The 27,941-nt window shown below is 43.2% G+C and overlaps 1 protein-coding gene across 2 annotated transcripts in view; it reads left to right on the forward strand.

The window, feature by feature from the left end:
* Positions 1–27,941, forward strand: part of sgpl1 (sphingosine-1-phosphate lyase 1) — a 60,504-nt gene that overhangs the window by 11,803 nt on the left and 20,760 nt on the right. Inside the window, exons 1-6 of one of the 2 annotated variants that reach the window (XM_041269476.1) lie at positions 5,473–5,566; positions 9,052–9,217; positions 10,221–10,288; positions 15,950–16,097; positions 17,735–17,814; positions 17,920–18,048. In XM_041269476.1, coding sequence (XP_041125410.1) covers positions 9,094–9,217; positions 10,221–10,288; positions 15,950–16,097; positions 17,735–17,814; positions 17,920–18,048 — 549 coding nt within the window. In that variant the 5' untranslated portion in view covers positions 5,473–5,566; positions 9,052–9,093. Of the gene's footprint in view, positions 1–5,472; positions 5,567–9,051; positions 9,218–10,220; positions 10,289–15,949; positions 16,098–17,734; positions 17,815–17,919; positions 18,049–27,941 lie in introns of those variants that run through there. The other variant, XM_041269474.1, reaches the window with a different exon arrangement.

Consider the following 27,941-nt stretch of genomic DNA (forward strand, 5'->3'; position numbering starts at 1 on the left):
AGACCCATCAGGTCCAATTTATTTTCACACATGTGGTTTATTTTACACAAGCTGTATTTTATCACAGTTATAGGTTTAAAAGACACTGCAAATCAATAGGACACTCAGTACTGCATCTGTAGCCCTGTCCCACCCCTTGTTCGCTGTATTTCACATACCTCTTCATAGTCATGCATACTGATGAATCATCTCCTGATCACTCGTTTTATCTCCAAACTCCTCAATAATGTGATTCAAGTCATTATTTTATTACTGTAACATCTCAGAAAGGTCTGAAAATGTCTGTGATATTCTTTGAGGGGTGGATGCGGAAGCAGCTATCTTGTTTGTTTATGTCTGTGTTATCTCTGTGGTGCAGGGGCTTTGCTCAGATCCGTCCCCTTTTTTTTTCGGCTTCTATCGGTCTCACTCGGCTATTGAAAGGTTTTCTCTGCTTTTTCCAGAGAAAAAAACGACTGTTTTGTAAAAAAAATAAAATAAAAGTAAAATTCAGGTTAGTTCAACTCAGTTAGTCTTCGTCACCCAATTGGCTGTTGTAAAATAGAGCTGCAGCATTCTCCAGCCAGATTGTCATGAGGCGCTGGTGTTGAGCACACAAAAATCCCAAGTTTGCTGTTTACATTTGTTTCATTCGATTTATGTTTGGCGCTTCCCGTGTGTTCTACATGGTCTAGCTGCGAGTGTAATCTACAGCCTTGCTGCATGAAGTACAAAATAGCACATTACCATCAATGTGAAATTCATCTTTGCCAAACTCATTGATCCGATATTTAGGGGTGATTTTTATTGTTTTCGGCATCTTTGAAGAGCTCTGGATACTGACTGAAGTAAACTGAAGCCTCATTCAACACTGAACTTGAATACCAGAAGCGATTTTATTAGACAGGTATGTTTACGTAAATTTAAAGCAAATTTGCCTGTGTTAATGTTTATATATGGTACGTGTATTTAATTAGTTATTATCAACAAACAAAAAATACCCTTGCATGTTTTTTGTCCCTCCCCAAATGTAAAACAAACAAACTCAGACATTCTAGAAAATCCGCGTTTTCTATGTTATAGAAAATCTAATTGGTAATGTTTTCTGTTTTGGAGCGTTCACATATGAGAAAAGACCCTGAAGTGGCCCGGGCCTCCTTAAATTGCAAGTGTGAATGGGGTCTGAGACTCTGCCTAATCCTTGCGGGGCCTCTGCAGCTACACAACGACACTGCTCTCTTTGTCCAGAAGTTGTTGCTGTGAATTCCCAATGGCTGTGTCTGCTGGCACTAGCTGGAAAGCAGCCCATGCCTGCTTGCTTCTATCTTGGGAACAGTGACTATTGTTCACTGGCTCTCTAGCAAAGGTTTGTTGCCAGTCTAATCCCAGCCCTTTGCTGGGTGTCACTGCGACTACAGTAATTCAACTTTGGTCAGCACCATTACACAGAAGAATTAATTTTGTGTATGGTTTCTGATCATAAAATTTAATACAGGTTTTATATAACAGAAAGTTTGTTATCTGTGTTTTAACCCTTTGCAGTAATATGTCAGACCAGGTCCGATATTACAATTTTCCCTTATCGGTCCAAACATCAAAAAGATGTCAAGCACAGGTCTCTAGTCATTTTTCATCCGGTAAAAGCCAACAAAACCTTTTAATGGCCGAGTGAGACCGATAGGAGTCAAGAGAAGCCTAGGAGACACTGTGCATACGGCAACAATAGCACGGGTGCTTCACAAAACTGGCCTTTATGGGAGAGTGGCAAAAAGAAAGCCATTGTTTTGAAAAAAACTCAAACCAAAAACTTGTCTAGTTTGCCAGAAGACATGTGGGAGACTGAGACCAAGTGGAAGAAGATTCTATGGTTAGAGGAGACCAAATAGAGCTTTTTGGCCTCAACGCTAAGTGCTATGTTTGGCGCAAGCCTAACACCGCACATCATCCTGAGAACACCATCCCTACCGTGAAGCATGGTGGTGGCAGCATCATCCTTCTCTGCGTCAGGGCCTGGAAAGCTCGTGAAGATAGAGGGCAAAATGGATGCAGCAAAGTACAGATAAATCCTGGAGGAAAACCTGCTGAAGTCTGCAGGAGACCTGGGACTTGGGAGAAGATTCATCTTCCAGCAGGAAAATGACCCCAAACTTACAGCCAAAGCCACACTGGAGTGGCTTAAAAACAAAAAGGTCAATATCCTGGACCTCAATCCAATTGAGAATAGGTGGAAAGATTTGAAAATTGTTGTTCACCAAAGGTCCCCATCCAACTTGATGGAGCTTGAGCAATTTTTTCAAAGAAGAATGGGCAAAAATTGCAGTGTCCAGATGTGCAAAGCTGGTAAAGACTTATCCAAATAGTCTAATGGCTGTAATTGCTGCTAAAGGTGCCTCTACCAAATATTGACTCTAGGGGATGAATACTTATGCAATCAATTATTTTTTATTTGTATTTGTAATTAATTTAGAACAATTTGCAGATTTAATTTTTCACTTTGACATTATGGACTTTTTTGTGTTGATCAGTGGCAAAAGCTCCTAATTAAATCCATTTTGATTCTATGTTGTAACAATAAAATGTGGAAAAGCACAAGGGGGTTGAATACTTTTGAGAGCCATTGTAAGAATCTGGGTCTGTCAGTCAATCTGCATGTCCCACTTATATTTTAAATATACATAATCACTTCTCCAATTGTGATCAAGCATGCTATGGAAATTCTTTAGCACAAGTTATTGAGAGTGTCAGAATCTGGCGGTATATAGAGGCGTCTGTTGGTCCATTTTGTATTTTATATGCGAGTGCTGTCCTCCTTTGATGGGAGTCTGTGGCTGTCTGGCTGTATCCTTGAAGATTTCACAAATACTTTTTCCCTTGTACACACTGTGTGTCGGCTACAGTGTAGTCTTGTTGCTGATGCCTGTAATTTTGTAGCTTTGGTGGGGAAGTATTGCAGACAGGGTGGTTCAAATCGGATCGCCCGGTCTACAAATGTGACTTTTAATTTTTATATGGCTAGTACCATAAAGTGGCCACGTTGGCGATTAAGCATTTATAGGAGAACTTTTGGTTCTATAATAAAAGCTTTCTGCTTCACTGTCAGAATCTGCACCACCCTGTTGCTCTCGCAGAGCCATCCTTTCATGGAACCAGTCCTTTTCTTGTTTCCATAGCAACGCGCACCAGCTAGTCAAGTTAGGATAGAACAGTGGAAATTATCATTCTGAATTCATTCTCCATTGTCTGCAGTTCCGAAGAGACTGCTATTGCCAAACTTAAAGAAAATTAAAGAACTAAATTACTTTAAAATTTTACACCCCATTGCGTTTCCCCGACTCGCTCGGCTGATCAGCTTAGGCGGCATGGGAAATGCATGTAAAAATTCTCTAAAGATCTGTTACTTATCCTGAATAAAATGTAAAAAAAATGAAGCAATAGTCAAATCTATTTGCTTTTTGATTTGGAAAATCGACATCTGGCCAACTCCATGAAAAAGAGAATGTAACTGAAGATGAGAGGAAAAGCTAACAGAGTGTTAGTATTTTAGCCAACTTGTCTGTGACAGTAACTGAAAAATAAAGAAATGTGTTTACTTCCCTGGAATTATGTAGTTATCTTCTGTGGCATTTGATTACTATGGTTCTTTTCCCTGGTGTTCAATGTGTATATTTCCTTGGCATTTTAATGTACAGTTTCCTGGCATTTTATGCACAGGATATAGTTCTTGGAATATGGTGAAGTTAGTTCTCTGGCACATCAATTGTATATAGTTCCCCTCCCACAATTTAAAGATAACAAAGAAACAACCATTACATGAAAACAAAGCATACAAAAGCAATGTGTGTGCAACATATACATATATTGTCCCCATTTGAAAATGTTGGTCACCATAAAAGTTATCTTGGCAACCATGTTTTGAAAGCTAGCAGCCAAATGGGCACCAGCATACAAAGTGATTCGTCCCACCCTGATTGCAGGTCTCAACCACAGTTGCTCTGATAAGCAGAGCACAGCCCCAGCTCTGCAATCTCTCATTGTGATGAATGGTGTTGTGATGCGGTTGATTGTGTGCAACTACAGGTGATTAAAGAACAGACAGAAAATTGTAATTGTTATCCTCTGCCATCATTTTCATAGCCTGTGCCCTTGGGACCGTCATCCCGGGTGCCGTTGGTACTGTGGTCTGGACCGCCAGACCGACCTTTTCCACCAACACCGTGTACTGCTTCTCTCTCCATCTCTCCGCAGCCTCCTGTCTGCTGTCTAGTGCCTGAAGTAGCACTGAAAGTCTGCATGATCCATAATCCTGTGTTCTGCCACCAAGTGTGGCAAAGTGATTGATTGTGTGCAGGTGCAGGTGATTAAAGAACAGACAGGCAATTTTAATCCAGGTGAAAAGGTTTATTTTATTTATTTTTAAGTCCAGTGCCTAACAGCAAAACAAACAGTAAATAACAGTGGCGCGTATTACTTAAATTATAATGCCTCTGTTGCCCCGCAAATAATAATCCTGTTTTTATTATACACCCACACAAAACACATACACAAGTCCATTAGTGCTAGTGGTGCAAATGCGGTTTTATCTGTGACAAAGGTGCAATGTTGTCTGGTTTCGCGCTGGCCCCTGGCTTCAGCTCCGGAACTGTTAACTGTCTGCCAATGTGCAAGACAAGACACAACCGTTACAAACAAACAAAAACACAACACTCACGGTTTTCAATAACACCTCTTTACTGTCCTTCTGGCTTTAACTCGCTACAAACCAATGCAAAGGAAGAGATTACGATTCTCCGTCCCCCTTGTATGCTGTCATGCATGACCCCCCTTAGTAAACGAATGCAGCTGCCTTTACAATCTGTGGCTGCTGCATTGATTCCCTTCCAGGAAATACGTTCTTGCAACTGAGTCTCGCCTTTTTCCAGACTGACCGACTTCCCGACCCGGGGAAAAACTGTCAAGCCAACCCGTCTCGCTTAGTACCCTCACAGGTTGGCAGGGAGATTTACAACCAAGGTTCACTGTATTTCTGTCATAGAAGCACACAGATACTGAGTTGGCTCAGGCCAGCTGGTAGCATCATTTGCTTATCTGCTGCTTTTTCTTATCATATTCATACCCTACAGTTGTCCTGTGCACTTGAGACAGACTTTGACCCATACAAGCAGTGATTTATCATGTACCGCACTCTGAGCTACACAAACATGCTTCCCACTTCTCTTGGTACCCCAAAATTATCATCCACTCTGCAAATATATGCAAGAGATTTTATTAAAGCAGTTGTCCCACAAGTGCAGCTCTCAGCACGTGTCAACCATTTATCTGGTGATATAATAATGGTTTTACCTTCAAATAATAATTCTACTGTGACATGCTATACGACTGTGGAATGTGTTTTACGTGCTGTTTGTATGGCTTTGTTTTATCACATTTTCTGATTGTAAACAGATTGGTAACCACACTGTACCTGGCTGCTGTTATCAGATGAACAAAGTGCAGATACTGTGCCTGACACTGGCTGATATATAGTGTCACAGTATCAGGAACTCCTGGACACCTGTCATTTCAGCAATGTACTATCTCAGCAGTCTGGGTAAAGTTCATATACTGTATTGGGGGGAGAGGGAAATATGCAAAAATGTCTGTGTTGAGCAAGTTTCAGTAAACTTTATTAAAGGGTTTTTAACATTTCTAAGTGATATACAGCAGACTCCCGCTAATCCTAAATGGTTGGGACCCTGTTCAGATTAGTGATTTATCCAGGGTACTGATCAGAAAAATGTACTTTTTAGAAATACTAAAAGAAACTTCATAAATTCAAATTCAGTCACAAAATTTTCAATGTCAAGCTGTACCACACTAAAGATTCATTGTCTAGTCACATTTTTTTAGATACATTGCTAGTGTTTAATTAAAAATCATGTATAAATGTTTTATACATATCCTAGAACTGGGATATTTATGTTCTCTGGGTGCTATGATTGTTAAGACTGTTGGTCAGTTCTGAATACTGGGGTCCTGATTAGAAAAAGATCTACACCTGTGTCTGTAGAATGGGATTACCTTCCTCACTGATTGGATCAGAACAGGACCCCAGAGACAAGAAGGGCAGGCTTTTGTGATAGATTCTGGAATAAGTTAAGGGTGCTTCACTGTTGTAACTGCTACAGAAAGCAAGATCAGACAGAGCACTGCTTGTGCTGCCTGTTTTTGTTGTGGGAGGGGGAGGGGGAGAGGGTTGCATTATGGGCCACAAGGAAATATTTTTGCTACTGCTCTCGAATGTCATGTACAGCTTAGTGTAGTTGGCGTATAACCTTCACATTACAAGATCTATTGCTCCAGCTTGTAGTTTAGACTTGGTGTGTACATGCAGTCACACACTATTCCAGCCCAGAAGCACTCCGCACTCTAATACAGACATACTGTAAACATGTGAAAGGGATGCTTAGTTCTCTTCTATTCATAGCTGGAAAAACATCCCTTTTAAAAGTTTACTGCAGAATTTTTTCAGTTTTACCATGCTTTTCCCATGATTATACTATGCATTTACGTGGTTTGCCATGTTTATTAACCCTATGCTGCCTACATGGATTTACCATAATTGGACATGCATTCCACAAATATTGTTTTATCGCTTATAGTTTGATAACCATAAATCACACATTAAAACCCAGTATATCAACAGAAAGGTATTTAGTAGACCTTCCCAATGATATGTTTTGTTGTAGAATGTATTATATATTTTCTATTATAAGCCACGCATCCAAAAAATATAGAAAATATTATAATCATAAATAATATTTCTAAAATATGCAAAATTTTGGATATTTCAAAGCGCTGTAGGAAAAAAAAAACAGCATATCAGAGCTGTGCAATTTTATGAGGATTTCAAATAGCTAATCAGAATTGAAATAGCTTGTACAGTTGAAGAGCTACACAACATTTTGTAATGTGTGTATTTTACAAAAAAAAAGAACTGAAATGGCAGATGTAGAACTAAAAGTGAAGCTGAGCACAACTAAAAACATAACATGTTTGTGATAGAACTTAATTATTGATGTGTAGAGGTGTCAATATATGTGCCACACAATATGTTGAGTCTTTATAATCATCCATTATTATTATTATGATGATGATGTAAAAAAGAAAACTGTGAATTCTGTTATACTAGGGTCAAAAGAGAGGAATAAAAAACAGCTAAATAATATTAAAAGTAATGACTACAGATCCATAATTATTCATTGTTTTACACAAGCAGAAACGAAGAAAATGCAGGCTAACGTAGACTAATAATAATAATAATAATCATACATTGAAGTCAACACGGCATCTACTGCATAAATAGTAAGAATTATGGGCAGCATATTTACTTTCGCCTCCGTCTGGAGAAACATTTTCAAAACAATATACAAAATAAAATAAAAACCAATATAAATAACAGTAAAGCATTCTTAAAGTGGGATCTTTGATGTCACTACAGTAATAATTTAGTTTTCTCTCAGTCAGTGCCAGTCTGCAGCATGCAAACACACACACGCAGCGAGACAGAAAAGCATTCCGGAAGTATTTTTTTAAAAAGCGTATATAACGTTTTTTTTTTTTTCTTTTTTTTTTTTTTTAATAACAATTGAAAAAATAAAGAAGGGACTAGTTAGTCCCAGGTCTTGGCTAATATGATTTACTATACTTTGCTGGTCGCTACAATGCTTACCTACCCTGTACAATGATTTTTACTATGGTAAAAGTTGATAAACTATGGTTTGGGACTAGATACCTGTTCCACTATGTGTGTTGCAGGTCTGTAGATCTCATTGTTGTTCCTTCGATGATTATTGTAACAACCGCTGTTTGCAGCAGTGATGTGATCATTTCACATGTCCCAAGTACCTCCTCAACCTGCTGAGCCGCTATGTCCCTGCCCACAAGCTGAGGTTCTCCGACTCTTGCCTGCTTGTTATCCCCAAGCAGAAGTGCACCACAGTTGGAGAACGCTCATTTAACTTCTTGGCTTAGACTCTGGAACTTTCTCCCAGCTTTGGTGCATGATGCTATGTGGCAAAGTGCTCTGCCCTGGGGCTATTTATTTATGTTGTATGTTATGTGTAGTGTGTTAATGTTGGTGTATAGTCATTGGTACACAGGATATAAATGGGTCTGTGTAACACGAGTGTTTAAAATGTATATTTGTATTTAGGCAAAAGGATTGCACAGCACTTCACGTGCAGGTAAAATGTAATAATATGTGAGCACAGGGAATTGCACTTTTATTAATTCACGTGCAGTTGTACCGAGACCCCAGTTGAATTATTGATTAGCAATCGAGTCTCGGTACATCTGCATAAAAGCAGCATTTTTTTACTCACTCGGTGTTGTGTGTTCGGTGAGTGGAGAATGGGTGTGGAGAAGGAGAAAGTAAAACCTAAAGTAAATAACTGATTTAAACTCACCGTGTTTGTCTGTTCGTCCACTCGTTTGTCTGTCTCTTTAGTGTTAGTACGTTTTTTTTTGTCTGTTCGTTTTGGTTACTGTGCAGATTTATTTTACAAAGTGTATTTCATTTGTTCAACCTTTTTTATTTTCTGTTTATTGATTAAACTGCGCAACAGCGCAATTCACATTTCACCTGGCAGAACTGAGTGTTTCTTCCAGGTCTGACGTTACCATACACGCCATCCTGTTACATGCTCCCAGTGTCGCTCGCTTTAAATCAACTCTCACGACCCACCTGCTCCCTCTTGCTTTCAGTGCTCTTTAAGCCTGATATCTGCTCCTGCTGTGTTGGTGCTACTATCATGTATCATGCTACTATCATGTATTAAGAACTTTCCACTGTATTTAATGTATTTTTTTTTTTTTTTTTTTTTTTTACGGTATATCATGCATCTCTGTATTTAAAGTATTACGGATTTTCTTGTTGTTACTGCATCATGTAAGCACTTTGTGATGGTGGTGCACTGAAAACCTCTATATAAAAATAAAGATTGATGTGCTCAGTGCTGGTTGCTCTGGTTGCAGTGCGGGTTGCTCTGATGCTGTATTTGCAATGTGTGTGTGACTGTGCCCCTCTCTCCGCAGGCTGCCCTGGAGGTTTATAAGGAGCTGTTGCTGGTGTATCTCATGCAGGGCCGGCGGCTTGTGAACGCACAGTGCGAAGGGCTGGAACCTTGGCAGATCATCACAGGGGCCGTGGCAGCGACTCTGCTGGCATTGTGGCTACGAGGCTTCCTCTTCCAACAAGAGAGTAAGTGGCCAGACCTGCGTGACTGGCAGACACACAGTCTATATTAAAAAGTGACAGAGGGATTATCTAATCCTAATGCTTGATGAACTTTAGATCATGTTTCGTGAGGTAACTGTAACATTGATGTTGGGTAGGTAATCCACAATGATGAATCTTGTAATCCCCAGTATTTGAGTTCTGTTAGGCAGGGGGACTGGCTTGTTAAAAACATTCCACATCTCTTTCTAATGCATCTGATATTCTTCATAGAAATGCTTTTAGGTTTGATAGAATTCATAGAAATGCTTAATTGAGATGCCGTCATGGAATGTACACAGAGCTAGCAAAATAATTCCAGTAAATATAACCTCATTTGTATTACCTTCTCTGTACATCTCACAGTTTTGTATATGAAAAATGCACACCGTATGGTAAATGTGTGTTTTTTCTAATGGTATTTTATTCTGTTAGCGAACAAAAGTATTTCAGTGGTGCACTTCTGAAGGAACTTGAAAGTTCATGAAATAGAAAACCGGCATGTTTCCAATGAGACGGCGTTCATACAACCTCTTGAATGCAGGGACCCAGAAGTGTAGCATTGAAATACCTGCACTAAAATTACAAGCACCTGTAGCGTTCTGTGTGCTCTTGTACACATTATATTGTGAATGTAGGTCATTGCTGAGGCAGAGTCATATTTTATATGATGTACTGTTGACTACAATTGAGAGTGTTTCTCAATAGCCTTTATCAAGCAAAAGTCATCCTTGATCACTTTCACAACTGTCAACCAGGAAGCCAAAACAAAGCATAGAACATGATAAAACAGTTCCTTCTACCAACTTTTTAAGAATGTGTTGTTCTTAGAAAACAAATTGCTTTCATTGAGTGTGGCTATATCATAACCACAAATTAGACCAGCATCATACATCGCTTTCGTTCAAGGGACGATGTACTAAATTAATGGATACACGTCCTTTTTTAAGGGTATTAGTCATGTTCTTTTTCTTTCTTTCACACACAGACTTGATATCCAGAATTAAGAAGATGATGTTTAAGTTAATAAGAAGAATTCCTTTTGTAGGAGCTTCAGTAAGTATTCCACCACAGCAGCTTGGTTTCAGTGCCTCTCACATTGGACCAGACCATTGTAAAGCTAGGTGGAGGTCTCTGAATCCCTCTTTTCAGCGATGGTACAGCCCTCCTAATTGTGATTCCCTGCCCATCCTCAGACTGAAGAGATTATTCTTGGAATGTTTCTGCCATGGAATTCCTGCAGCTCCCACTAAACCCTCTGAGAAGTTTTAAACGACTCAGATACACACTGTATTGTAGAAGGTCTAATTTCAGAAATGGAATAACTTTTTTTTACTCTGCGCTTAGACACCCTGAGCTTCATTATCCTTCATTGGAAATGATTAATATCCCACGGATAAAGATACCATCTGCATTTCATTCTTCCACTTTTAACAAACATCAAGAGAAATGCTTGTGTAATTATATTGAGTTCTGATGAAACTTGAAAAGGATATTCTGTAGTTATAATGGGGATTTGCATCTGGGGGTATGTGGAGGTAGTCTGTGCCTGCTTGTACATACTTTACATTTACATGTATCTAGCAAAGAGCTTATCTAAATGTAATGAAACTTGATTTGAGCATTCTTCGCACTAATTTTGCAACCGTTTGTCTATGTTAATTTTCTTCACACTAGGCAATCTGTGTTTTGTGTACAAACTGTTGTATGTAGTTTCACTGCCAAATAACATTAGACTACTGCACAGGAATCCACACAACAAATACAGATACTGAATGAACTGGAAGTATTGAGATGGTTTGATCAAGGGCCCAGATGCTGAATGAACTGGCCCCCAAAGAGACTAAGTATTTAGGTGGTTTGTTCAAAGGACCAGATGCTTTCTGGGTTAACAGGTGCAAGCAGGTGTTTTAAGACATGTGTTACTGTGTTTATACTCCTGCCAAGGATGCTATTTGTATAACAAATTTCATTATTTAAAATAGTCTGTTTGGTGTGTGTAACAGGCGCTTCCAATTTTCTGTCCAACCCTTGTATGTACTTCTTTCTAATACAGAAAGTTGCCCAGTTTGATGTTCCAGCCTATGTGCTGTGATAATATGGGTGCCAGCAAAAAGACCATTAATTGCAATAAAAAAAGATCACACTGTGCAAGGGTTAAACCTGTAAGTTGGTGAGAAGCAATCATTTGTCTTGTATTTTTCTTTCACTGAGCAGAACAGATTTGTCTGAGTCACCCTCCTGTGGTTTGCAGTCTCTAGCAGGCAGAAGTCCCAGAGCTGTGTGATAAGGGAGATGTTTCTCTGAGTCAGGGGAGCAGACTGCTCCTTCTACAGAGTGATACGGGCTGGAGTTTACATGCTGTTTTGTAGCGATGAGGTGCACACGTGGAAATCTGAATATAAAACGAGGCAATGATATGAAGGTGGTTCTGGAAAGATTGAATCATTGTGCCTCAAGACAGTCTTGTGATGACAAGTCCCATTTGAAAAGATTGAATAAACACTTTGAATTTAAGTTTGGTGATGATGAGTTATCAGGTTACAAAGCAGTCCTGTATTTCTCGCGAAGGAATCGCGTTACTCTATTAAATGTCATTTGCCATGTGTCTGCCCCGTTTATGAATCTTGTCTAGATCATTTTGAATGACCTTTGCTGCTGCAGCAGTGTTTGCCACTCCTCCTATTTATGTGTCGTCTGCAAATTTAACAAGTTTGCTTAATATACCGGAATCTAAATCATTAATGTAGATTAAGAATTGCAGAGGACCTGTAAAGGACCCTGTGGTACTCCACTGGTTACCTCACTCCATTCTGAGAAATCTAAATAAACTATGTCATATGCTTTGCAATTATCCATTACCGAAGTTGCATCCTCAAAAAAATCATGCAAGTTAGTTAGACACGATCTCCCTTTCCTAAAACCATGTTGACTGTCTCCCAGGATACTGTTACCATATAGGTAATTTTCCATTTTGGATCTTATAGTTTCCATAAGTTTGCATATAACAGAAGTCAGGCTTATTGGTCTGTAGTTATCTGGTTCAGTTTTGTTTCCCTTTTTGTGGATCGGTATTACGTTTGCAATTCTCCAGTCTGTCGGTACAACCCTTGTGTCAAGAGACTGTTGCATGATCATGGTTAGCAGTTTGTAAATAACTTCTTTCATTTCTTTGCGTATAATTGGGACAATCTCATCCGGCCCAGGGGATTTGTTTATTTTAAGAGCTCCTAGTCCCTTTAACACTTCTGCCTCGGTTATGCTAAAGTTATTTAAAACCGGATAGGAACAGGTTGGCATGCGGGGCATGTGTCCGTATCCTCCTTTGTAAAAACTTGTGAAAAGTAATCATTTAATATTTGCTATTTTTTTTCTTCGTCTATAATTTTGCCATTTGTATCTCTTAAACATTTAACCTCCTCTTTGAATGTTCTCTTGCTGTTGTAATTTTGGAAAAACATTTTGGAATTGGTTTTAGCCCCCTTAGCAATGTTCATTTCTATTTCTCTCTTGGCCTTTCTAACTTCCTTTTTGACTTGCGTTTGCAGTTTTGTGTACTCTTTCTGTGTACTTTGTTTTTGGTCCCTTTTTAACACTCTGTAAAGTGCCATTTTTTGCTGAATATTTTTTTTAATTGATCTATTAAACCATTTTGGCAATTTAGTTTTACATTTAGATTTGTCTACTTTAGGGATGTAGTTGTTTTGCGCCTCTAGTACTACATTTTTGAACAGCCATCCATTTTCTGTGGATGTTTTCTACATTTTACTCCATTCTATTTCTGTTAGTGTCTGTTTCATACCTTCATAGTTTGCTTTTCTAAAATTGTAAACCTTTTGGGCTTTTAAAAAGCACTTCAAATGAGACCATGTTGTGGTCTGAGTGTGCCAGTGGTTCTCTGACCTCTGTTTTAGTTATTTTGTCTTTGTTATTTGAAAAGACTAAATCAAGGCATGCCTCCACTTTAGTTGGTGCCTTGACAAATTATGTTAGAAAGCAGTCATTTGTAATTTCCACCATTTCAATTTCATCTGTCGTGCTTCTCAATGGGAAGTGGAAATGGCTTCTCCTTTGCTACATGCATTTCCAATGTCATTGTATAACAGATTATTTTGCTTGCTGTCTGAATCTGGCGGTCTATAGCATGCTCCTATTATTATGCCCTTTGAATTTTTGTCCGTTATTCTGACCCATATTGATTCGGCTTTGTTTTCTTTGTCCAGATTTAACACCTGGGCTTCAAGACTGTTTCTTATGTATAGCGCTACCCCTCCTCCTCTTCTGTCCTGCCTGTCTTTCCTATACAGTGTATACCCACAAATATTATATTTGTCCCCATCACTCTCAGACAACCAAGTTTCTTTAACACCTATCACATCATAGTTATTTGTTAGTGCAATAGCTTCAAGTTCTAAAATTTAGTTTCTGATACTTCTAGCATTTAGATAAATACATTTAATGGCTGTCTTACCTGAGTTGTTGTCCTTGTTTTGATGTGGTCGCCCTTCTGTTTTTTTTTGTTGATTTCTCCCCCCTTCCTTTCTAGTTTAAATGCTTCTGAACCTGCTCGAGGATCTTTTCTCCAAATAGATTGGTTCCCTTTTTATTTAAGTGCAGTCCTTCCCGTATATACAGGCAGTCCTTGTTGTAGAATGTGGTCCAATGATCAAGATAGGTGAAGCCTTCCTGTGTGCACCACGTCAACCATGCTTTAGATTAATTATTTCCAACTGTCCATATTGTCCTTTGCAAGGTGCTGGCAGTATCCCAGAAAATACCACAGTTTTGGTTTTCTCTTTTAATTTCCTTCCTAGCTCTCCGAATTTGTTTTGCAGGGATTTTGATCTGTCTCTTCCAATGTTGTTTGTACCGATGTGGATGACTACTACCGGGGTCATCTCCTGTTTGTTCCAGGAGCCTGTCTACGTTCTCAGTGATGTGCGTGACAGAGGCTGCTGGAAGGCAGCACACTCTTGTAGTAGGGGGTCGAAACTGCGTACTGAACTTGCTGTGTTTCTCAATATGGAGTCCGCAACAATCATGACCTCCCTTCTTTTTGTTGTCTGGCCACCACTGTTAATAGGGTCCTGGATGTTGTTCCTTTCAGTCTCTTGATGTTGATATTGCTCATCAAAATTTTGAAGTGGCTCAAATTTGTTGGATGTTTTGATTTCTGGTGGTTGTGTTTGATGAAGTTTCGTTTTTTTTCCCTGCTTCTGCCTACCTGAACCCAGCTGTTTTTACCATCTTCTATCTCCGTGGTGGATTTCAGTCTGTTAGGGATGTTGCAGACTTCCATGAATTGTAGGTGTGTCAGCTCCTCGAGATCCTGTTGCTGTCTCATTTCTTCAAGCTCAATTTCTAGCACACTTACCTGTTTAAGCAAGTACAGGCTCGTGCGGCACTTTACTCACACTTGGTTTAGCTCTGCTGGGTTTTCTCTGATTTCCCACATCGTGCAGGTGTCACAGATTACTGGCTTAAAGAATATCACAGACATTGGCAGAGCTTTTGAGTTCTAGTAATAAAATAATGACTTGGATCACATTATTGAGGAGTCTGGTGATAAAACGAGTGATCAGGTGAGGATTTGTCAGTATGCATGACTGTAAAGAGGTATGTGAAAAATACAGCAGACAAGGGGTGGAGCTTGGCTGGAGATGCAGTACTCATGTCCTTTTGCTTTTGCTGGGCCTTTTAAACCTGTTTTACTCTGGGGGGGGTGGAATTAAACCGTGCGTGTAAAGTAAACAGCACGTGTGAAAATAAATTGGACCTGACGCTTCTGACAAGCGCTGAATAAATGGACTGCTAAGGGTTAAAGCACATATGGAATTTGTGAAAAAGCATGTGGTCAGACCACAGACCATGTGGAAAAAGGTTTTGTGGTCAGCTGAGACATAAATTGATCTTTTCTTTCTAAATTCCAAGCGTAACGTCTGGCTCAAGACCAACATTGCACTTCACCCAGTCAACACCATCCCAACTGTCAAGCATTGTCGTGGCAGCATCATGCTATGGAGATGCTTCTCTTCAGCAGGGACTGGGAAGCTTGTCAGGATAGAGAGGAGAATAGATAGTGCAAAGTACCGGCAAATCCTTGAGGAAAACCTGTTTGAGTCAGCCAAGATTCTGAAACTGGGGAGGAAATTCACATTTTAGCAGGACAATGACCTAAAGCACAAAACCAGAGCCACACTGGAGTGGTTGAACAAGAAGATAATTAATGTTCTTGAGTAGCCCAGTCAAAGTCCTGACTTGAATCCAATCGAAAATTTATGGTGAGATTTGAAGATTGCAGTCCATCAACGATCCCCAACAAACTTACCAGAACTAGATCAATTTTCCTGTGAAGAATGGTAAAAAAAAAAAAAATGTCACTGTCCTACTTTGCAAAGCTAGAAGAGACCTATCCAAAAAGACTCATAGCAGTAATTGCTGCAAAAGGTGCTTCTACCATGCAATGACTTTAGGGACTGAATTACTTATGCAACCAGTAAATTTAATTTTGTACATTTTCTTTGCAAGTTTTGCTGACATTTTAACCTTCTCCTCATATAATTGTTCAGTTTAACCACTACAGCTTTGAATAAAAAAAGTTTGCTTGAAAAACTGTGCATACATTATTTGTAATTCAACAAAATGTGAAAACTTTGCAGGGGTGTGAATATTTCTGCAAATCTGGCTGTGTGTCACTGGTTGGCTCTATCCTTGCAGATCCAGGTGCAGCTGAACAAGGCTCTGGGTGACATGGCATCAAGTCTGTGCACCCTGAAGGATGGGATGAGGTATGTGAAGATGCTACCAGCTCAGGGGCTCTCACAGACAGAGGTGCTGGATAAGCTGCACGAGTACCGCTCCCTGGGTAAGTTCACAGGAGCAGAGAGATCATCTCCCTGCATTCACACTACAGTCTGTGGACTGTGGTTAGAAACATCTTTACACTCTTCAAAATTAGATGACATAAAGGACAAACTATATTGCATAAAGATTAATTTAAATTAGAAGGAGAGTAGACTAAATATCAGCATTTTTCAAATACAAACTACAAACAAAAGTATCTTATTTTTTTCATATTTTTAGAAAGCAATACACTAACATACTCAGCTAGATTGTTTGTTTGGTTTTCATAATCTTGTGCTCTTTATTTTTTTAAGCAGTGGTTATATATAGATCTACTTCTGTTTCAAATCAGTTGAATTTACCCAGATGTGACAGGGTCTTCAAGTCACACGTGTGGTTCGCCGCTGTTCAAGCATACAGAGACATAGGTTGGCGCTGAAACAGGATTTATTAACAAAAACAGAAAGTGAAAGTAAAATAAAGGCGGTCATGTGACGTTACCAGCGATGGTAACGCACAGAGGACAAATACAGCAAACTGTACAAAAAGTGCAAAATAAAACACAGTACCCCAAACTATAACTCAAAAGGTGCCGTGAAAACGGCAGGCCTTGCAGCAGCCCCGAGCAATCTCCCGCGGATGTTTTTAAACTGACGGACACTCGGTCGAGACCCGCCCAGCTGCTGATTGAGGACCAGCACAGCCAATCACTTGCTGCCCTTCCCTCAACCAAGCATAGCAGGCAGCAAGTCTCAATCGAGCGCCCGTCTGTAAACAATAATACAATCAAACTAATCAAGTACCAAAACGTCACAAAATAAACCCATTCCCACATATAAACCACACCAACACTAATTTACCACTGTGCAGGGCAATCGCACTGCCACACCAGATGTGAGATTAATTATTTAAGTGATAGTGCCTGTTGATGAAGGCTCAACCTGTGGTAGTTGACCGCAACTTGAAGATATGCGTCTCGAGCCAAAGGCTATCGAAAGTCACGGTCAACTACGGTAGAGCCTTCGAGAGGGCACTATCGCTATTAGAAAATTATTTTTTTATCATTATTATCTTTAAAACAATAATCTGAAACTTACTTACCTTGAACCTTGATGATTCGTTGGGTACCCTTCTGCTGAGAAACAGTTTAGGAAAATAGACCTGAAAAAGTTTAGAAAGGATCACATACATAATGAGATAAAAAATATAGAGCTTTTTACTTGTCAGAGTTGCTTCTAGTTTATTTGGACTGCTCCAGATATCCGAATCGAGCAGTATTACGGAACTGTCAATGTCAGATTATTGTCTGATGACACTGAATCTTTTTCTAATAATCCAGTAATTGTCCATAAGTTAGGCTTGCCAAGAATCTTTGGAGGTCGTAATATAACACTGAACACTTGAGTCTTTGTGTGTTTATATAAGTGGTAATGGCAGCTGACCTAGGGACCTTTTGTGGTCATTTGAAGGCTCTCTTTCACTGGAATTCCTCAAGTTGGCCACTATAGAACAGTAGTCATTCTATTTGTGTGCTGAAATATAGATTTTTTTTTTTTCAGCCTGATGTGTCAGTTGGTCTCTCTGTGTTTCAAGTGTTTTGCGGGAGTTATCTGGCCTGGCTGTAAAAGTCTGATTCTGCTTTCCTGTGCATTCTTGCAGCGGAGGTCCAGTGGGAGCATGGCAAGGTGTCTGGGACTGTGTACAGTGGAGATGAGAAGCTCACCAATCTTCTGGTGAAGGTAAAACCAAGGGACTGAACATTTGGAGCTGCTTCTTCAATGTGCCACTGACTTTCCGTGGCATTGGAGGAGGGGTTGTGTTACCATGTGGTTTGTCCTTCCCAGGTCTATGGAGACTTTGCCTGGAGTAACCCCCTGCACCCCGATATCTTCCCAGGGGTACGGAAGATGGAGGCGGAGGTGGTGCGGATGGCATGCACGCTGTTTCACGGGGGACCCTCTTCCTGTGGCACGGTCAGTTGGGGTTTCGTGCATTTGTACTGCATGTTGTAAAGTGGAATTGTACCTTATACATTTATTGATCATGTCCTGGAATAGTTTAATACTTTTCATGAAAACCAATGAGCCATTGTAAACATCAAGTGGCTGATATGTGGAGGGGCTATTCGTATGTTTAAGTAATTTCTTTTGTTTGCCAAATGAAAATGTAGGCTCTTTATAGAAGAGATGGGAGCATCAGACTCAAACATCCAGTCTGTAACGTGCCATTTGATATGCTATGTAATGCCAGAAATAAACCAAAACCTGCGTCTCCTGCAGTATGGTGGAGTCACCTGATAGAATTGATATGATTAGAAACAATAGGACAGGGCAGCAGTGACAATCCTAATCTTTTTACAACATAAGCAGTGAAGTATATAAATACCAAAGATCATCCAATAAAGTGATTTAGCCATACAAAAATACATGTCCCAGGAGTAGATACATATTGTTTTAACTTGTATGAACAGGAATAAGGGAGAAGCCAAATTATTTAGTCAATGATCTGGCCTTGCAGTAAGAAGGCAGCTGTATTATATACACTGAAATACAGTGTCAAAATGGATTATAGTAATCATTCTTGTATAACCATAATGAACTAATGCATTTACTTTATATATAAACCATTCAATTTAAAATACAAATTGAGATGGGCTGGCATTTTGATTTTGTGAGCACTTAAAATGTCATTTTGCGCCTTGAAAGTTTTTAGACTAAGTAAATCCAGTTTCTCATACATAACACAATGATGCATCATGGAATTACACTGCAGTATAAATCTGCAAAGTCTGTTATAAAGATAATGTTGCCGGCTACCAGAAAGCAGCAGCAGTGTCTTTGAAATCTTTGTGTTTCCAAACTCAAGTATAAAACGCAAGCAATAAACCTTGGACAGAAGAACTGGAGATCGGTGACAGGACTGTACTTTTCATGCTAAGAAGATTGTTGCATCAGATCCAGTAAGGGGGGAGTGATGTAACTGTAAAGAATCCTGAGGATGCTGCACTCACGAGGTCTGAGCACTTTACACAACAGCTGGGCCAGACACATGCAGGAGCAGCACATTCTCATCTTGTATAGAGACTGCAAGCTTCATGCTTTCTACCCCAAGGAAATTTTAATTGCGTAATGGGAAGTTGTGCTGTTAAGACAGTTCCCTAAAAGCTGATGTAACCACAGCTACAGTACAGCCATGGAAATCACCCTGGCTCACTGAAACACTTCACTCAAGCGACATTATTAAGCCTGCCATTATATATCTGAGATGAGTATAACATTTTGTAAAGTACTATTTAAATTATTATGCAGTGTCATCTTCTGTCATTTCCTCTCCAAGTGGTGCTCTGCATCTGCATCTGTATCAGTATCGGATGCTGGTTGGAAATTCCCGTTTCCACTGTGATTTACTAGTTCTGTATTTCATTAAAGGAATGCCAAATCGCTTATTTGGATAAGCAATAAGAACCCTTTTACTGCTGTTGTAAGATCCTGCTTGATTTTTTAAAGTACAAGTTGGAACTAGAAGAGGCTATTTGATCAATCAAGGCTGTTCTTTGGTAGCACACCATTTGCCACAACCAGGGGGATCTACAGTGGCTTGCGAAAGTATTGACCCCCCTTGGCATTTTCCCTATTTTGTTGCTTTACAACTTGGAATTAAAATGCCGATGAAAAACATCCCCACAGCATGATGCTGCCACCACCATGCTTCACTGTGGGGATGGTGTTCTCTGGGTGTTGAGAGGTGTTGGGTTTGTGCCAGACATAGTGATTTCCTTGATGGCCAAAAAGCTCAATTTTAGTCTCATCTGACCAGAGTACCTTCTTCCATATGTTTGGGGAGTCTCCCACATGCCTTTTGGCAAACACCAAACGTGTTTGCTTATTTTTTTTCTTTAAGCAATGGCTTTTTTCTGGCCACTCTTCCATAAAGCCCAGCTCTGTGGAGTGTATGGCTTAAAGTGGTCCTATGGACAGATACGCCAATCTCCGCTGTGGAGCTTTGCAGCTCCTTCAGGGTTATCTTTGGTCTCTTTGTTGCCTCTCTGATTAATGCCCTCCTTGCCTGGTCCGTGAGTTTTGGTGGGCGGCCCTCTCTTGCCAGGTTTGTTGTGGCGCCATATTCTTTCCATTTTTTAATAATGGCTTTAATGGTGCTCCGTGGGATGTTCAAAGTTTCGGATATTTTTTTATAACCCAACCCTGATCTGTACTTCTCCACAACTTTGTCCCTGACCTGTTTGGAGAGCTCCTTGGTCTTCATGGTGCCGCTTGCTTGGTGGTGCCCCTTGCTTAGTGGTGTTGCAGACTCTGGGGCCTTTCAGAACAGGTGTATATATACTGAGATCATGTGACAGATCATGTGACACTTAGATTGCACACAGGTGGACTTTATTTAACTAATTATGTGACTTCTGAAGGTAATTGGTTGCACCAGATCTTATTTAGAGGCTTAATAGCAAAGGGGGTGAATACATATGCACGCACCACTTTTCCATTATTTATTTTTTAGAATTTTTTGAAACAAGTTCTTTTTTTCATTTCACTTCACCAATTTGGACTATTTTATGTATGTCCATTACATGAAATCCAAATAAAAATCCATTTTAATTCCAGGTTGTAAGGCAACAAAATAGGAAAAATGCCAAGGGGGTCAATACTTTCGCAAGCCACTGTAATTTGATAACTTGGATGAAACAAAAGCAAAAGCACAGTTAATAAAGCTAACAAGGGAAGACAGTCCAGTGTAGGCAGGGGGGCAGGTAGGCGAACGGGCAGCCTAGTGCTGGCAGGCAGGCAGGCAGGCAGGCAGGCAGGCAGGCGGGCGGGTGGGCGAGCTAGTGCAGGCAGGCAGGCCGGCTGATTTACCCCTGAGTAAACCTGGTGCACAAACCAGCCGTTGAGAACTCAAAGACTGGAAAGTCTGTGTAGCAAGATTGTACGTGTGCAGCAGGATTCAGGTTTGATTTTCCAGCAAAGAGATTAGGATTTTGGGTAGCATTTTGTTTCCTAGTTGTGGAAGGGGTGGTGGGTAATTCACTGACAAGGAGACAGACAGGTGTATTTGGAAACACCACACAGGTGCCCAGTTTTATTTTAGGCCGGCTCTTTTTCTTTCCTTGTAATTTTTCTCTCCGGTAGAGGGCACTGTTGACCGTGGGCTGCCTATCAACGATGATAGACAGCACCACGGAAATACCACAGCTGGTACACGAACTGCAAATGCACTCGCAGGTGCTCAAAGAAATAATAATGAAAACAGAAGGCGAAAAGAACAAGGGAAAATAAAACAGTAATAAAACTACAAATAAAAGGTGCTGCACTCGGCAGCGTTATCCCGGTCGCCGCTACCCGCACGACCCGGATCACCGTCCTACTCTCTCGGCTATCTAGCCTGCTCTTTCACAATACGCCGGGGTCTGCCCAAGGGTTCCCCGCTCTCTCTCTCTGTCTCGCTGATTCCCGGTCCTGAATCAAAGGGTCCGCACCCTTAGCGCGTCTAAGTGGGCAGACCTGAGGAAACAACAGAGCGTTATTTTATAGGACCGACAATCACCCAAGACCCGCCTCTCGGCCATTCAGAGAGGGGGAAAGTCCACACACACACTTTCCCACCTCCCCGTGTCACTGCCATGACTCACAGGCGGTTGTTGGACGACTGCCGCCCTCTTCCTGCAGCCCGTGAACACGCCAGCAGAGTCAGCACAGATCTCTCCCTGTTACATATCCTTCCCCTCAGAATGACACCACCGGTTCATTCGAAAATCTTACACCCCCATGCCTTCCCGAGAGAAAAAGTCTGCGTTTTGATGCAGCTTTCCTGCTCGGTGGACTACCCTGAAGGCATAGGGCTGCAAGGCCAAGTACCACCGTGTGATTCTGGCATTGCTATCTTTCATCCGGTGAAGCCATGCTAAGGGGGCATGATCTGTAACCAGGGTGAAGTGTCGCCCCAGGAGGTAGTACCGGAGTGACTCGACTGCCCATTTTACCGCGAGACACTCCTTCTCGATGGTGCTATAATTTTTCTCGCGGGGAAGGAGCTTCCTGCTGATGTACAGGACTGGGTGCTCGCTTCCCCGAACCTCCTGCGACAACACTGCCCCGAGACCTGTCTCTGACGCATCCGTCTGCAGGGTGAACCTCTTACCAAAATCCGGGCTGCATAGTACTGGCTTACTACACAGCCTCCGCTTCAAGGCGAGAAAGGCCCTCTGGCACGACTCCGTCCACTGAACCGTATTTGGGGCAGCCTTCCGGGTGAGGTCTGTCAAGGGAGCAGCGAGCGTAGCGAAACTCGGGATGAACTTTCTATAATAGCCCGCTAGTCCCAAGAAAGAGCGCACCTGGGTTTTGGTTGTAGGAACCGGCCAGTCAGCCAAGGCTTTCACCTTAGCAACTAGCGGTCTGATCTGGCCGCCCCCTACTCGATACCCCAAATACTCCGACTCACTCTTCCCAATGGCACACTTCTTTGGGTTAGCAGTGAGCCCCGCCTCCCGCAAGGATTGCAGCACCGCCGCTACCTTACACAGATGACTCGGCCAATCCTCACTGTGGATAACCACGTCATCTATGTAAGCAGCGGCGTACTGCTGATGGGGCCGCAAGATGCGATCCATCATCCGCTGGAAAGTGGCGGGGGCTCCGTGCAACCCAAAGGGCATGGTCCTGAATTGGTACAACCCGAAGGGAGTCGAAAACGCCGTCCTCTCTCTAGATTCCGGAGTCAGGGGTATCTGCCAGTACCCCTTCGTTAAATCCAGTGTCGTCATAAAATGAGCCGTGCCTAGACGCTCCAGCAACTCATCTACTCGGGGCATCGGATAAGCGTCAAATTTCGATTTCTCATTGATTCGTCTGAAATCAATGCAAAATCGAGTTGACCCGTCTGGCTTATCGACTAAAACGATCGGACTGTTCCAGTCACTTTGGGACTCTTCTATTACCCCCAGTCTCAGCATTTCGTCAATTTCCGCTTTTATTACCTGTCTTTTACGCTCAGGTATACGGTACGGCCTCTGGCGAACTAGCGCCCCCGGCTCAATATCAATGTGATGATGGGCTACTCGAGTCTGCCCCGGGACTGAAGAGAACACGTCAGGAAACTCTGCCACCAGACCGTGAGCCTGACATTTCTGCGTTGGTGTCAGATTCTCTGCAATCTGTACCGATCCTTTTCTTGCCAACACAGAAAGATCAGGTCCCAGGTCCGTGACGTCATCTGCATGCGCCACTAACAACGCCTCTGGCTGTAACCAAGGCTTTAAGAGATTGATATGGTAAATGTGTTTCTCTGTCCGTCGCTCCGGCTGGCAGATCTCATAGTCCACCTTCCCAACCTGGCGTGTAACCTCAAAGGGTCCTTGCCACTTAGCCAAGAGTTTCGACTCAGAACTGGGTAATAATAGAAGTACCTTATCCCCCGGCTGAAATGTGCGCAACCGGGCTCCTCGGTTATATTGTGTCTCCTGTCTGTGCTGCGCCTGCTGCAAATTGTCATGCGCCCATTTCCCAACAGACTCAAGACGTTTGCGCAGGTCCAACACATACCGGACTGTATTGGTCGAATTGTCCTGCTGCTCCTCCCACATCTCTCTGACCAGATCGAGCACGCCCCGGGGTCTCCGCCCATACAGCAGCTCGAATGGTGAAAACCCCGTAGAAGCCTGGGGAACCTCTCTGATCGCAAAGAGAAGGGGAGGAATCAGCTGGTCCCAGTAACGCACATCACTACGAATAAATCTGCGCAACATGTTCTTAAGGGTCTTATTAAAGCGTTCCACCAAACCGTCTGTCTGAGGATGAAACACAGAGGTCCTAATGGTCTTAATTCCCAAAAGCTTACATGTTCCGCGGATTAGCCGGGACATAAAATTGGTGCCTTGATCGGTTAGTATCTCTTTGGGAATCCCCACCCGGGAAAAAACCTTCACAAGCTCGTTGGCAACAGACTTAGCGGACATAGATCGGAGGGGAATTGCCTCTGGATAACGCGTAGCGTAATCCAGAATGACAAGTAGGTGGGTGTATCCTGCCGCACTCCTTTCTAGTGGCCCAACTATGTCCATCCCAATACGCTCAAACGGAGCTTCCACTAGGGGCAAAGGCACCAGAGGGGCTCGTGGAACGGCTCTAGGGCTGGCCTTCTGACATTCCCCACAACGCTCACAAAACCGCTTAACATCGCCATCCAGCCCCAGCCAGAAGAACCGTGACACAAGCCTTGCTTTAGTTTTATCCCTTCCCAAATGACCAGACAGGGGAATAGCGTGAGCCAGCTGCAACAAATCCTCCTTAAAGGGCTGAGGAATGAGCAACTGATGACGCACTTCACCGGTCTGGGGTAATTTATCAACACGGTACAGTAGGTCTCGATCAATTTCAAAGTGGGGGTACGTGGCGGCGCGTCTGGGCTCGACCACCCGACCATTAACCACCGCTGCTTGGTCAAAGAGCCTGCCCAGCACGTCGTCACGCCCTTGCTCGAGTCGGAAGTCACGGGAGCGAGCTAAGAAATCAGCTCCCATGGCTTCCAACTCGGGGTCAGGTCGGTCCCGAGCAGAGGCAGCCGAGCCAGACCCCTGCGCTGGCTCCGCGACCTCCCCCCCCGGACTCTTCACCAACCGCCCCCACCTGAAACTTCTCCGACTCCCTCCATTGCCAGCCCTCATTCTTAGCGATCCGACGCTCCCGTTTAGTTTTACGGGGTTTAAATCTATGGCAAAACCATTCTGGATCGCGAAAGGGAAAAATCTCTCCAATTACTTCCTCTTTCTTAGCCAATAAAGAAGACGGGGCTGTCAGAGCAGCCAACCAATCTTTAAACTGCTCACAGTCCCGTCCCAGAACTACTGGTACCGGCAATCGAGGACATAATCCTACCTGCACCTGCGTCACCTGCTGGCCAATAGTCATACACACATTTATCTTGGGATAGGAGCGGACATCCCCATGAATACATTTAATATGCACCCGTCCCAATATACGTTTATGCCCCGGTGAGATTAGGCTCTCCTGTACCAGAGACTGACTACACCCTGAGTCCAGGAGAGCCTGGGTTTTTGTACCATCCACTGTCACAGGAATAACAAAACCCGTGTGCTGAAGTGACTGAGGTAATTGAACGTGCTTACCTGGTCGGCTGAGGTCACACTCCATCACGGGGCAGTCCCGGGAGAGGTGGCCCACCTCCCTGCACGTCCAACACCTCGGTGGGCTGGTTTCTCTCCCCGAAGTTTTGAAAAGAGGGGGAAACACAGGAGCCATAAAAGGGGCTCGCCGATAAGGCGTCCGCGCGAGACCCCGGTCCGACACTGCAGCAGCCCGTGGGTATCCCCACCCTGCCCCAGTTCCCGGGCCGGGAGCTCCCGCCGACACCCCCCGACCAAATCCTAGACTACCCCTTCCCCCCAGTCCCTTCGCCCTTTCCGGGGCCAGTTGAGGGGACGATCCAGTAGCCGCACTCCTCCCGGGCAGTTTCGCAGGCGTTGGTTCCGCTGCCTGGTACTGCTCGGCAAGTTCGACCGCCCGGTCCAGCGTGTCTGGTGCCTGCCGCTGGACCCACAGCCGAGGTTCCGGGGCTAGACATTCCAGGAAGCGCTCCACCACGATCATCTCCACCACCCTGGCTTTGGTGTTCAGCTCCGGGTTCAACCAACCCAGTGCGTAATCCTTCAGACGGTGGGCGATGGCTCGTGGGTGCTCCCCTACCGCAAACTGCTCCTCTCGGAATTTCTTCCGATACCCCTCCGGTGTGGCCCCCACGCGATTAAGGATGACGGTTTTCAGCGTGGGGTAATCCATCATCCGATCCGGGGACAGCGTTCTCGCTGCTGCTTGCGCCTCCCCCGTGAGCTGAGGAAGCAGGTAACTAGCCCACCGGGCTGGATCCCACCCGGCCGAGGTCGCCATAGCTTCAAACACCTCCAAATAGGCGTCAGGTCGATCCTCGGCCGTCATTTTTGTGGGGCGTTGCAACTGGGGGTCTGGAGCTGCGGGTCTTGCCGCCCCCTGCACTGCTGCGGTGAGCGTCTGGCGCAGGAGGTCCATCATCGCCGCAAACTGCGTAGCATCCATGGCTCGTCTGCTCCTTCTATAGCTGCACTGCTTGGGGCAGTGCCAGTGAATCCCACTTCTGACACCACGTGTGGAAGGGGTGTGGGTAATTCACTGACAAGGAGACAGACAGGTGTATTTGGGAAACACCACACAGGTGCCCAGTTTTATTTTAGGCCGGCTCTTTTTCTTTCCTTGTATTTTTTTTCTCTCCGGTAGAGGGCACTGTTGACCGTGGGCTGCCTATCAAGTTAGGACACACATTAAAGCATAAAGGAAGTTGGCTTTCACAGCAACATAGTAACACTGGGGATTCAGGACGATAGTCTGCATGAGCTCACGCACTCGCACACATCACGTGCCCTTTAGGTTGTCTCACTGTTAAAACAAATCTCATGCTGCTGAGTGCCGAAGCCCTGCGTGATAAGAGGGACTTGTGGGCACTGAACTTTAACCTTTCAGGGAATCTCATCGGGGTGTAGTGGATTTTGATTCTGATAGTGGTTACTGTACTAAGAAGGCTAGAACATGAAGCCTTACTAAACTAATATTTATAGCTTGATATTCTGTGCAATTTCCAGCCATTAGTGTTGTCTATACAGTACAGCTCATATGTGTATAAATATAGATAGATAGATAGATAGATAGTGTGGAGATATCCATATGTACATCAGGACTTATTCACAAGTATCTAGAGAATGTTAGTTTACCTACCGTAAACCAGGTTCCCTGAAAAAGAAGATGGCCACCAAAACATTGTTTTGGGATACACTCCTTCTTATTGGTAGGTGTCGCTGAGCTCTTTCTATCAAAGCTGCCGGTGACCCCCTCAGTCCCGTCTCCCGAGGGTACTTAACAGTCACGCAGGGGAGACTCTTTCGCGACGAAACAGTGAAACCATCGACCAAAGTGACCTGGTGGTTGGTGGCTGGTGTCTTCTCTTTCAGGGAACCATGTTTACGATAGGTAAACTAACGTTCCTTTCCATTAGAAGATGGCCACCTAAACATCATTAAGAGAAACGTGTACCAGAGCTATCGCGAGGAAGGAAAGAACGGTAGCATATGAGGGACGCCAAGCCATGCCTGACCAAGGTCAGCGGCGTGAGCGTGCAACCTCGAGGACCCTAGTGCCCACAGAGGACAATGAGGGATCTACCACATTCAGGTGGTAGAACCTGGAAAAGGTATGCAGAGTAGCCAAGCTAGCCACATCACAAATTTCACAGAGGAGAGGTAACCCTCCAGCAGCACAGGGCCACGGAGCAAACAAGACGCACTGTAAGCCGACAGTGTCTGTCGTACTTGGGATGCAGATGGAACGCATTGAGCCACACTTGCATTGGGCGTATGCACAGTAAACCCATCCGTGCTGGTAGTGCTACGGCACAAGACAAGGAGCACCCTTGATCCATGTCGAAACAGAGAGAGTTGGTGCTGGAGAGCTGCTATTCTGTCGTCTGACAGGTAAGCTTCCTGGTAATTGGTTCTAGCATCGTTACGGGGAGACCCAGTCTCAAACAAATGCTTTATCACAAATAGCTGTGTGGGCCACCGCTCCTTCCTGTGACTGGGCAGATCAACCAGTCGTACAGGCAATTTATCACCCTGATCACTTTCCACCGCAAGAAAGCGAGGGTGGCATCCGTGCACTTTGAAACTTGCGGGGGTAAGAAGGGGCTGAATCACCGCACGGAAACTCAGGACGCTCCTCTGTAAGGCAGAGCGGAGATACTACCCGTGCGCTGGATCCATAGGAACGTGGAACAGGTTCTCCCGGTCCAGTGTGATAACCGGGCCAACGGTCTG

This window comes from Polyodon spathula, chromosome 13 (assembly GCF_017654505.1).
Source record: "Polyodon spathula isolate WHYD16114869_AA chromosome 13, ASM1765450v1, whole genome shotgun sequence".
In the NCBI taxonomy this organism is placed as follows: Eukaryota; Metazoa; Chordata; class Actinopteri; order Acipenseriformes; family Polyodontidae; genus Polyodon; species Polyodon spathula.